The sequence below is a fragment of the Electrona antarctica genome (genome assembly GCF_951216825.1).
Source record: "Electrona antarctica genome assembly, chromosome: 8".
Taxonomy (NCBI): Eukaryota; Metazoa; Chordata; class Actinopteri; order Myctophiformes; family Myctophidae; genus Electrona; species Electrona antarctica.
Window position 1 is genome coordinate 2,997,885 of NC_136789.1, and position 12,416 is coordinate 3,010,300.

The following is a 12,416-nucleotide window of genomic DNA, read 5'->3' on the forward strand; positions in this document are numbered from 1 at the left end:
TTGTCACAGGATGTCGACAAATTAGGGATGGGAATTATCAATTCATTCATTAATTGATAGTTGATAATTTTTGATATCTTTATCAATCGATTAACCGGTTAGTTGATAAGTGGCGTTTTTGTAAAAAAAAAAAATCTGAGAATCTTAATTTTCCTCAATGTCTAACATAAAAATCTACATTTTGCTCATATACAGAATCAATACAGAAGACATATTATATTCCTTAATCAAATATTTATTTGACCATTGACGATACAGAGCCAGGCAATGACATCAAGTCTAATTGACTAATTTCTTAATGGTGATTAATTGATTAACGATTAACTATTAACATCCCTGCGACAAATCTATATTCACTTCTGTGCTTATGTCTGTTATATAACCTTTTTTTAAATCTGATAAATGTCTATTTTAAATTGAGTGGCCAACTGGCCATACATTTTCATAGTAGCCTAATATGTATGTAAAATGGCTTGATTTAGATGACAAACTGGAGATTAAAAAGAAACGCACACATTGGGGTGGTTTCAGTTGTAGAGAATAGGTTGGCTCACAGGCAGCAAGCAGTGACAGTGTGATTAGTGTTGTGTGACTGTATTAATAATATGATAATAATACCAACAATGACAGTACGATTACTGCAATGTGTAATATAGCAATAATAGCAGTGACTGCATAGTTACTGTAGTGTGCATTGGAGCAATAAACTCACTGACAGTGTGATACTGATAACTATAATATGTATGAGAGCCATTATCAAACAAGCAGCCATTCTTTACTGTTGTAATATGAAGGTGGCACAAGAGAAGAGATGCCACAGCACCAAGTAACCATAGTTACTCAGTTACTCAGCAAAAAAGCCATTGCCCGTCCGCAACTAGTTCAAAATTCTGCAGCAAGACTCCTGGCCAACACTAGGAGGTGTGAACACATTACTCCAGTACTGGCCTCCCTTCATTGGTTGCCAGTACATTTTAGAATTGATTTAAAGATTGTATTGACTACATTTAAAGCTATGCGAGGGCTGGCCCCAAGTTACATTTTAGCTATGTTAAAGGCAAGCCCTACGACTTAAAGTTGTCTCTGTCTCTATATATTAAATTATAAAATATAACGTCGCTGAAAAAACCTTGTATCTCCATTTTTCATAATTTTGTGTTTTCTTTTCTTAAATACATGCCTTACTTTGTTGTACAACAGTGTTAGTAGCGTAAACAGCTGATCTACAAGCTCACGAGTAGCAATGGAACGTGTGAGTTTGTAGATTGTCTATTTCCGCTATTTTTTAAACATTCTGAAAATTGTGGTTAAGTATGCTTTTGAAATATTTAACCAATGAAGGAAAAAAAACTATTAACCAGAGCATGTGACTAATGGTTCGTACCTAGCAGATTACGTCCCATAGAATTAACTGTGTGCTTCATGGGTATTGAGAGCAGGGTCGGGGGCCTGTCTTAACCCTATCTGAGAGCAGGGTCGGGGGCCTGTCTTAACCCTATCTGAGAGCAGGGTCGGGGGCCTGTCTTAACCCTATCTGAGAGCAGGGTCGGGGGCCTGTCTTAACCCTATCTGAGAGCAGGGTCGGGGGCCTGTCTTAACCCTATCTGAAAGCAGGGTCGGGGGCCTGTCTTAACCCTATCTGAGAGCAGGGTCAGGGGCCTGTCTTAACCCTATCTGAAAGCAGGGTCGGGGGCCTGTCTTAACCCTATCTGAGAGCAGGGTCAGGGGCCTGTCTTAACCCTATCTGAAAGCAGGGTCGGGGGCCTGTCTTAACCCTATCTGAAAGCAGGGTCGGGGGCCTGTCTTAACCCTATCTGAGAGCAGGGTCAGGGGCCTGTCTTAACCCTATCTGAAAGCAGGGTCGGGGGCCTGTCTTAACCCTATCTGAGAGCAGGGTCGGGGGCCTGTCTTAACCCTATCTGAGAGCAGGGTCGGGGGCCTGTCTTAACCCTATCTGAGAGCAGGGTCGGGGGCCTGTCTTAACCCTATCTGTGCTTGAAACTTCCAGATGTACAATTCTTACCTGAGTGGAGGGAATACCAAACAACTCGCCCCTTTACCAACTCGCCCCGGGCGTACAGCCGGCGGAACTGCGCGGCCTGGTATTCCTAAAGTAACCTAAGTAAATTATGCTAACCTCAGTAAAACTATGCCTAAACCTAACCCTATACCTAAACTTAACCCCAGTAAAACTATGCCTAACCCTACACTTTTTATAACCTTATTCTCAGTAAAACAAAATAAAGAATACCCCAACGGCGGAACCGATCGGTCGGCGGAAATGTACGATGAGGAAATTAAAGCCCAAGCAAGACATTAGTTGGTCAACACATGCACAAATATAAGGTTTTGCTGGTTTAGAAAATATTATCAGCATTTCATTTCCCACAAAATAAAAAGACCTCATTGGTGGTTTGGCATGTTACACACATTAACTATGACTCACCATTTACTTGACATCACTGCCAACCATTTTACAAAGCATATTTTATTTTCAAGGAAGCCAATAGATTCTACTTGAGTGCGATATGAAAATCATCTTGCAGTGACTTGAAAATTACCTGAGAGAGTCAATTTATTGAATTGAACATAGACTGATATTTTTTGGTCAAAGTTACGTTATCCTACCCAATTATGTTTAGCAAACAATGAGCCAATTATGCAGTCCAAATTTGCTAGAATTTAATGACTTTGGAGAAAATGGGAGATGGAAAAAAAGGCATTGCCATTCACAGGAAAATGGTCTATGATCATCTATACTACAGTACATGCCTGGCCAATGCTGTGCAAAGTCGATAGGTACTGATGTGGGTACGGCAGGAGGCGTGCGTGTGTGTACGGAGCTAACCAGAGAGCTCCAAGTTTATTTTGCACACTACTAACATTGCGAACCTCCACTAACATTTTATATATTTTTAAAATATTTATCTGTATTTTTATAATGGATGTAAAATAAATACATATTTTTTCCATATATTCTTTTATATTCTCTTTTCTTCCACATTTTTGTATCGTCACTCAGCACAGTCGTAAAGTGACACATTATACTGTGAACAAAAATAAATCTAAATATCAGCAAATGGATTGGTCGCTACAGTTCACTGCAGCAGCAAGCTTTGGCACATATAAACAGTGACATTTTGGCCCAAGTTAAAATGGGGATTGGTTCCAAAAATACAATATTGTTCATGCTCTAATAAGTTTGATCAGTTCCAAACGCTTGACACAACGCTCCACTGGAAGGTATTGCTACGCTAACTGTGTTTTATGGAAAGTTGGATTGTGCCGTTGGCAAGTCAGATTGTCTGGCTAACTGATGTATATGTGTATGTACTCTATGGACCCCCTGTGGCTGGAATAAAGTTAGAATTGAATTGAATATGTGCCGAGTACTAACCTTGAACAGCTTGTCAGTGCTCGGAGGCGTGGTGGCTGGGGAGTAAACGGGATCCATGCCTGTAAACTCCTCAGCAAAGTTGCCCACGTCAAGCTCGCTCTTCAGTTCTGGTCGGAACGGGGCTGAGACTTTCTTTTGCGCTAGATCATCCCAGTTCAGTCCCTGAGTATGTAGAAAGATCGTGATCGTGAGAACTCTACACTGAGGGCATTGTGAGTAGTACGTAAGTATTACAGCCTGCTGCATTTTCCAAACTTCATACAGTTAAATATGTTCAAGGCAGCCACCCCAACAAGCTATTCCAGGGCAGAAAGCATTATATTGGTATGTACTAAAAATTGCTTAAAATAAGATCGCGGTGGCCTGGGCCATGGCTCAGTGGTCCAGGCACCTTGGCTGGTAATCCAGTCTGGCAGTGTGCCGCGGGTTTGACTCCCGATCCCGATGGCCTTTACTGCATGTCTTCCCCCATCTCTCTCCCCATTTCCTGTCAGCCTACTGTCTGTCCTTCCATAAAAAAAAATCAAAAAAAATCGCAGTAGCTGATTGCCGTTTTTACTTCCTGTTCACGGTGAGTTTTTGGTCTTTAAAATAAGAGCTTGCCCTGAAAAGATGCAGCAAGGGCTAAATGTAGTGAGAAATACATTTGGCAGTAAATGAGTTAAGAAGCACATTAATTTTATTTTACTGAAAAACATTATGTAATCCAAATCAGTGTCTGGGATACAAAAATGGAAATGAATCCCCAGTGAATATTTTGTATCAAATCTATTCATATGCTGATGCCTCATTTATACAGGCTCACTCTCTTATTTGCGGTGTGGAAGCTAAAAGAAAATCAACATGGTTCTGAATTAATTATTTCCATATAATATTCTTGTGTGAAAGAACTCATGACACAAACCATAATCTTTCGGTTGAATTGGAAAAAAAGAAAATAAACACATCCGTGGGTATTGGATAAGGATCTTATGTGCGTGCGTGCGTGGGTGCGTGCAAGAGAAAGACAACAGCAGGGGTGTGGTAATGTGGGACCTTGAAGAAAGCATGTCCTTTAATGTCCTCCGCCCCTCGTGGCCCAGATCCAAGTCTCTTGTGTGGATCTTTAACCAGCAGCTTCTTGAGGAGGTCCTGAGCAACGGCTCCAATCATGGAGGGGAATGGGGGGGTATTGCGCAAAATCCGTCTGAGAAGAAACCAGGGTGGGGACAACATGGAGAAAAAGAGGAGAGGGCCGAGTTTAACCACTTGAACCACAGCGTCCCTATTCAGGGTGGAACCTTCACTGAAAATAGCAGATGTACAGCTAGCCTGTAGATCGGCTATTTTCGACAAATAGATTTGACGTAAAAAACTGCAAAAGTACAGAGCCAACTCGGTCCGACTCTGTTTGACTGAGAACAGACTTGAAGTGGTTAAATGAGCCCGGTAGTTTTAAACATTAGGCATACCACAGTGTCCTGTGTCAAAAATAGCAGATCAACAAGCTTGCTATGCCCATGTGGTGAGCTTGTAGATCTGCTATTTTGGAAAATGAATTTGTTTCACCTATTTTGCAAATAAACATGTTCGTCAAGTGGAAAACATGAAAAAAACCCAGATAAAAAGACGTTCAAAACAATATATGAATACATAATAATATAATTAGGTTCCAGCCTCTATTTGACATAAAAGCACTTGTCTTATCACAATAATTGCATTCCCAGCCGGCTAGGTAAATGAAAAGGGTAAAAGGACCATGCAATACAGTGGCTCTTATCTTCATACATTGGAGAACAACTAATAAATGGCTGCACATCCGACACAAACCTGGGTTATCAGATTTTGTAATCAAGATACAGCTAATCCCAGCTATAAAAGTAAACAAGGTGCACTGAGGATCTGATCATCTAAACAACCTCTAGGGGTAATCAGAGACGTAATTGGTATAATGAAGTATAATTGCAATGAGCCTCAAAAATCTATATTGGCCAACAATGTGCAATGCATAGATGTTAACATTCACAAGCTGATGAAAAGTGGAAGTGTATGCAAAGCAAGCAGGTGGCAGGCGGCTAACTAGACATATTGAAAACGGCAACTTATTAAACCTGAGACCCATTACAGCGGGTGTAGAAAGCAATTTACTGAGCTGTTGCCATCGTTTTAATGGATGTGAAGTGCTATGGGACTGAATAACAAGCACGGCAGCGACAATCAGCATTTTGTGTGGCAAAGACAAATCTGTTTGCAATGTGGATAAGTGAGGACACATTTTAAAGTGTAAGTAATCTAAATCTGCATATAACACTGGATTTTAACGTGGGGTGCGGGCACCCCCAGTGGTCCTTGAGGGTGTTCCAGGGAATCCCCCACAAATTATATTAACACTGATGATTTTACACTAAGACTGGGTGTAAGAGCCATTTGAGCCTCCTTATCATCTCTGTGATGTCACTACAGGCCAATGCCAGTTTATCAATCAAGGCCTAGGTTGCCATAGTTACAGGGAGGGTATTTAACCCTGTCCCTAATGAATTGCAGGTGTTGCTGATAGGAGGCAAACTGTTTTCTGACTGTGCAGACAGGGACTGTTGCATTCACCACGTTTGACTGTTTGTTATTTATGTTATTTGCATTCAAAGTATAGGATTTTGTAAGGTAAATAAATATAATTGAATATCCACTCAACGAACATTCTGGACCTCAGTTCTTCACAGCACACGTCTAAACTGCATCCTCAACCGTCGGCAGCCAGTAGCACCTAATATAGGGATTTAGGCGCTACAATTAGTCAGAAAACAGCCTCGGTTCCACGCTGGTTGTCTATTGGGAGGCAACTGGCAAGGGAAACCAACGGGGTCGTTTGGATTGGACTGGACAGTGGACACAGTACACACAGACAGGGCGTGTGTGTGTGTTTGGCGTGGAGTGGACGGATCTGCGGCGGAGAGCCAGCAGCGAGTGATCGTCTACAAGCAGCTGCTGTTTGGGAGGTGGTCGATTTTAACCCGGAGCTACAGGGGCGCTCACCGGGGGACGTCGGCAGCACCACCGCAGCCAGCCCAGCACCACCAGTGGTGATCGGGACCGGACCACACGGAGTTCGCATCTCTCCAACACTGATGGGTGTTCAAGTGTGTGGTATGATTCAGTATACTTGGGTGATACTTTAGGTCAAAAACTGGTTTACCTCTGCCACTGGCAACACCTGATACTAATTAGGGCCAGGGTTAAATACCCTCCCTCCCTGTAACCATGGCAACCTAGTTAGTATCAGGTGTTGTCAGTGGCAGAGGTAAACCAGTTTTTGATTGTGTTCATGAGGGCTGGTGATCTGTATCCTGTGCGTTTGATGATTTATGTTATGTTTGTTTTATATGAAAAAGTATAGGACTTTGAGCACTATAATAAATATAATTTAACTTCTACTCAACGGACACTTTTGGACATCAGTTATTTTGATCACACGTCTGAACTTCCTCGGCAGCCAGTATCACCCAAGTATAGGGACTTGGGCGTTACATTAGGTCAAAAACTGCCTCAGTTCAAGAAGATTTGTTTATAGGGAACAAGTCGGACTACAAGCGAGGTTCGTTTTGGACACGCACGGACAAGGCGTGTGTGACACTGTGTGTTGGCGTGGAGCGGACTGATCGTCCACTGCTCTACAAACAAGTTCTGCTGACTGCTGCTGTTACCTGAAGCAAGCGATTGATTGCCACCCGGAGCTACAGGGGTGCCACCGGGGACGTCATCACTTCAGCAGGCCAGCCGAGATCGGGTCGGTACTGGACCGAGCCGCAAAGACACAGAACATATTTTGCGCTGACCACCGTCAGCGCCGTGGTTAGTGTTTATCCAGCGGCGCACTGGGCGCAGGCAGCGCTCAACAGTAACAACAATGGAGCATGTGCACGCACTATTAACTCTTAACTGTGTGACCATCTGAACACTGAACATTGATGTTTATTTCATTCATGGGCGACGGGGAGGCGCTATCTTGCGCTGGTAAACAGCCAAAGAATGACAATGTGCTTCAACTTGAGTCTGGTGTCAGTGGGGCTGTCACCAGAAAACTCATGGTCACAAGGACGCCAGAAGAAGCGTTGTCTGACAAGTTGGAAAGTTTGCAGTCATTCAATGATGAACAATATATAAAAGAGGCAAAAGATGCATTTTGTGAATTCATGAGTGTGATTGATGCCAACAATGATACAATATGGAACAAAGCTAAAGATCTAAGTTATGATCATTTTAGTGATGAAATGGACAAGTGGTTGTATGGTCCAAATTATTGCCCTGATGATGATGATGATGATGTGATCGACATTGAGGTTTCTGTTGCCACAAATCACTGTGACAAAGAGGACGATGTCATATTTGATGTTGAAGCTTGTGTTGCGCAATTCTGTGACAAAGACTATGGGTGTGAGTGCGAGGCTCCAAGGCCACAGGAGTTGCAGGCAGAGCAAGATTCCACCATGACTAGCAGCTTTACTGAAGAATCAGCTGTCACAAAGAGACTGAGTAGAGTGGTGACCGAGCCACTTGTTGCAGAAAAGAGTCCATCCTTCTCTCCAGCTCCGGCCATGAAGGCTGCCAAGAGAGAGGCAGCAGCTCCACGACCCAAGAAGACCGGCCCCAGCATCACTGAGCTGGTCGTCGAGGCCGTGTCCGCCTCAGGCTCCAAGGAATGGAGCAACATGTCCCTGGCTGCCGTCAAGAAGGTGGCAGCTAAAAGCTCGAAAAGGAGAAAAATGGCAGAGCCAAAGAAAGAGAAAGAAAAGATGGCAAAGCTCAAACGGGAGGAAAAGAAGATGGGAGAGCTCAAGAAAGAAACATATAAAAGACTTGAGTTTAAGCAGGTGACAGGTCTGACTGTCATTCATCCCCTCTCTGAAATCTGCTTTTTTGTAAAAAATTAAAACTGAAATGAATATGAGTTGCCTTAAATGATTTGTATTTTGATTTTGTATTTATGGCTCTTTTGTATTTTTTGTTTTTTAAAATTGCTCTTTCTTGTATGCCAGTAGCAATTAGGGGTGGGTGTGTAAGAGCCATTTGAGCCACCATATTGTTTTCCATGGTTCATTCAAGTTGCCAATCTAGGTTGCCATGGTTACAGGGAGGGAGGGTATTTAACCCTGGCCCTAATTAGTATCAGGTGTTGCCAGTGGCAGAGGTAAACCAGTTTTTGACTGTGTTCATGAGGGCTGGTGATCTGTATCCTGTGCGTTTGATGATTTATGTTATGTTTGTTTTATATGACAAAGTAGAGGACTTTGAGCACTATAATAAATATAATTTAACTTCTACTCAACGGACACTTTTGGACATCAGTTATTTTGATCACACGTCTGAACTTCCTCGGCAGCCAGTATCACCCAAGTATAGGGACTTGGGCGTTACACTGGGTGTTCCAGAGATAAAGAAATCATATGAAATGGGCGGTCTGTGTACTAATGCACATCAAACTGTGGGGGGAGGTCCTTAAAATAAAAAGGTTGAGAATCATTGGGGTAGTCCATCAAGACTGCAGCACTCACTTGGACACTTCATTCTGGGAGTTGCTCTCTCCCTCCAGAGTAAACGGTGATGCTCCTGTCAGAAGCTCAAACATCAGGATCCCCAGGCTCCACCAATCTACTGACTGAGAAGAGATTAATTGATCAAACTTTAAAGTCAGACGAGGTAAAAAAAAAAGAAAAGAAAAAGGATACAGGAAAGAGGACAAAGTGACTGCCAACAAAAATACTATGATACAGTATGTAATATTTTGGTGCATCGTATGTAACTATAAATTCATGTGTTTGCTTATACAGAATATTAATCCATATTTGCTGCTGATACAGCAAAGATGAAAATATTGCAAATCCGCTATGTGTCCCGTTCTCTTCCATTTTAGAGTTTGAGATTTATCCATTCTGTTTTTGTCTGTTGATATTGAAATACGTCTATTCCACTGCTATGTGTTCATCATTCTATTGTAGCACAATGTACAACACGTTTGCTGGCAAATTGCACACAGATACTAAAATACAGAGTAAGAAAGATGGAGGACAAGACACACAAAACATAAATATTAACTGTACAGTAAATACTCAGACTATACGCATGGAGGTTGACACTAACAGTTGCCTGAGTGCCCATGGCAGGTAAATAAAACTTTAGGACAAGTGGAGTTTGCTTTTGGGTTGCTCAACCGTCAAGTGCACATTTGAGTGGAGACGCAACCATCTTTAGTTTGCTATAAACATAACACGAGATATCTGTCTACACATGAACACTTGAATGTTTGTTCCCTCTCTCTCTATCTCTCCGTCTCTCTCTCCCTCTGGAGAAAACAGCTTATCTACAAGCTCACATTGTTTCAATTTCAACTCATTCACGCCTTCTTTCCCAGTAGAAAAACCTTTGCAACTGTTTAACTCTACGGGCTGGCGTATGCTTGAGTTAAGCATGGCTGCATCATTCCCTAGATGTGTTAAAATACAGTAATGCAGCCCTCCGTGGAGAAATACATAAAACGTAAAACACATTTAGCTTGCGGTCTCCTGATAGATGTTTATTCAGGCCAGTTTTGAAAGAAACCAGTGTTTCACATACTTAATGGATGGTGTCAGTGAGGGAATTCCCCCCAAAAATTGGGAGGAACCAGATCATGGTTTCTCCCTCTAGTGGGTATCACTCACTTTGGAGAAGCTGTACCCGCCAGGCAAGTGCCTCTGAGACCTTAGTGTCAACCCCGTGCAGAAAAATATGCATAATCACATTAAAACATAAAATAGAGTCTGCATACTGGATCATGCTCCCAAAGTTGATATCAGGTCCGAGGAAGAGCTAGGTCACCTTGGTGGTAATCCAATACAGTAAATCAACTTTTCCAATGTGCAGAGTGCAGACTATTTTCTATTTTAAATTGAGTCCTCTTTTTAGCACATGGGATTGTATATTTTGGGTGTGCATACTTTTTCATTTGCACATATTATATTGCCATGAATTAGTGAACATAAACGTTTGCACATTTACGGTATGTGATACATACATACAAATGCAACAAGCTGACTGTATTAATGTGATGTAATTATTGTATGAATATGAATGTCACTACTTATTATGTGCTCACTTTACCTAAGGCATTTTTGCTAATGATGTTATATAATTATAACATAATTTTAAGTGGAAAATCCTAACCAGGGACAGGGGGTGCAAATTAGCCTGGGCTAAAGCTTTTGATTCCAAGACGGCCGCATTACTTCCAGATCCATTATTTATTCATAATTGTTTTTACCTTGCCGTGGCCTGACTTTCCTCTGATGATCTCAGGAGCCATGTACTCGATGGTTCCACAGAAAGAATAGGTTCTTCCCTTCTGCATGGAGAAAGAGGTCAACTGGATCAATGTACTGAAGGTTGCTGTACACATACATACCAAAAGGATCTGCACAACACATAGTTCCTATGTGTTGTGCAGATTAAATGCAGTCAGTGACGTTCCGAGCAATACAGGCTCTTCATCAAGATTTTTTGTTGGCTCATTGCCATCTCTACTCTCTCTTCCATCTTCACAAAGCAGGCATTTTCTTAGGAATTTAGTCCTCCTCAAAACAGGAGCTATTTGGTGTGCACTGTGCAGATATTTCTGCTCTAGATTACAATGTATTCCTTTGAACCAGACATGGATAGATGTCTTTTTTCTTCTTCTTTTTTATCTAAATTTTGGTCCCACGATTTTGTAACCCATTTTTTCACCCAGTGTCAATTATCTAATGTAATCCTGGGCTCTACACTGGGCTCTACACTGGGCTCTACACTCCCTCCACCAACATGGGGATAGCACCGGACTGCTTCCTTCAATGCATGAGCGTCCAAGCTGCTTTTCACCTGACAGGGGGGAGTTTCCCCGGTTGGAACGTAGTGTGTGGAAGGAACACGTTATTCCAACCAGTTCCTTTTCCCCTCCATTAGGTGCCCCGGCTGGCCAGGGGGAGGCAGTTTAGAGACCAGGATTATTGCATGTTTTTTGTGAGGGTACCTACCTACCCTAGGGGACACGGGGAGAACATGCAAACTTCACACAGAAAGGCCCTTTCGCCAACCCCACCTAGGGTATGGGCACTGATGACGCGGAGGCGAGAACACGCCCCCAGCACCCACAGCATCCCCGGCGGGAATCAAACCTTCTAGCTAGGCGACAGCACTACCGACTGTGCCACCGTGCATCTTTCATTATACACATGCCAACACACACTTGAGCACATGCATGCGCACGCACACACAACCTTATGTTTGTGTCTAGGACACTGGTTTGTCTAGGACACTGGTTACAGGTCTTTTTGGTTACACTATACTATCCACTGTCATTTTATTTCCACTTCTCAAGAGTTAACTTAACACTGAGGATTTAGATAAAAAATGTATGGTTGAGAATCACTGGTCTCGGTGCTTGCTTACATACCTCCTCTTCCAGAAATTCTTTGCTGAGCCCGAAATCAGTCAATACCACATGTCCTTCGCTGTCTAGCAGGATGTTTTCCAGTTTGATGTCTCTGTAAACAATTCCCAGCTGGGTCCAACAGTAAATAAAGTTACATACATTGTCGACATGGTCAAATTTAAACGGAGACAGTTTAAAATTATAATGACACTTTGGTAGAGTTTTGAGTTGTGCAGTTAGTCTACCATGATATAATAGTATTGTTACTTCACTAGTTACAAAAATAAAAATAAATAAAATAAACCTGGTTCAACACTTTCAAAATAAATGTCAATGCTGTGTTGATTTTACTAATTGAATAAATTGGGATTCGGAAGATCCGGAACTTTGGGAAAGCACTTTAAATAAGGTTTTCAGTAGCCACTTAGGCCCCTTTTTCCACCTGTTGGGAACCGGTTCAAACCGGTTATTTTTGGTTGTTAGTCTATGAGCCAGAGCTCCAAAATTGGAACGTTAATTATTAATTTATTTTTTATTATTTCTATTAAGCTTAGGCAGATACAAGCTTTGAGAAAAACATTTGAGAAAAAAATATTCAAA

General features: G+C 42.1%; 1 protein-coding gene across 1 annotated transcript in view; it reads right to left on the reverse strand.

The window, feature by feature from the left end:
- The window catches only part of rps6ka4 (ribosomal protein S6 kinase, polypeptide 4), a 34,680-nt gene that overhangs the window by 16,482 nt on the left and 5,782 nt on the right, over positions 1 to 12,416 (reverse strand). The window contains exons 6-10 of the mRNA XM_079508264.1: positions 11,838 to 11,945; positions 10,671 to 10,751; positions 8,926 to 9,029; positions 4,433 to 4,583; positions 3,398 to 3,559 (exon numbers count right to left, since the gene is read on the reverse strand). Of these exons, the coding sequence (XP_079364390.1) occupies positions 3,398 to 3,559; positions 4,433 to 4,583; positions 8,926 to 9,029; positions 10,671 to 10,751; positions 11,838 to 11,945 (606 nt within the window). The remainder of the gene's footprint in view (positions 1 to 3,397; positions 3,560 to 4,432; positions 4,584 to 8,925; positions 9,030 to 10,670; positions 10,752 to 11,837; positions 11,946 to 12,416) is intronic.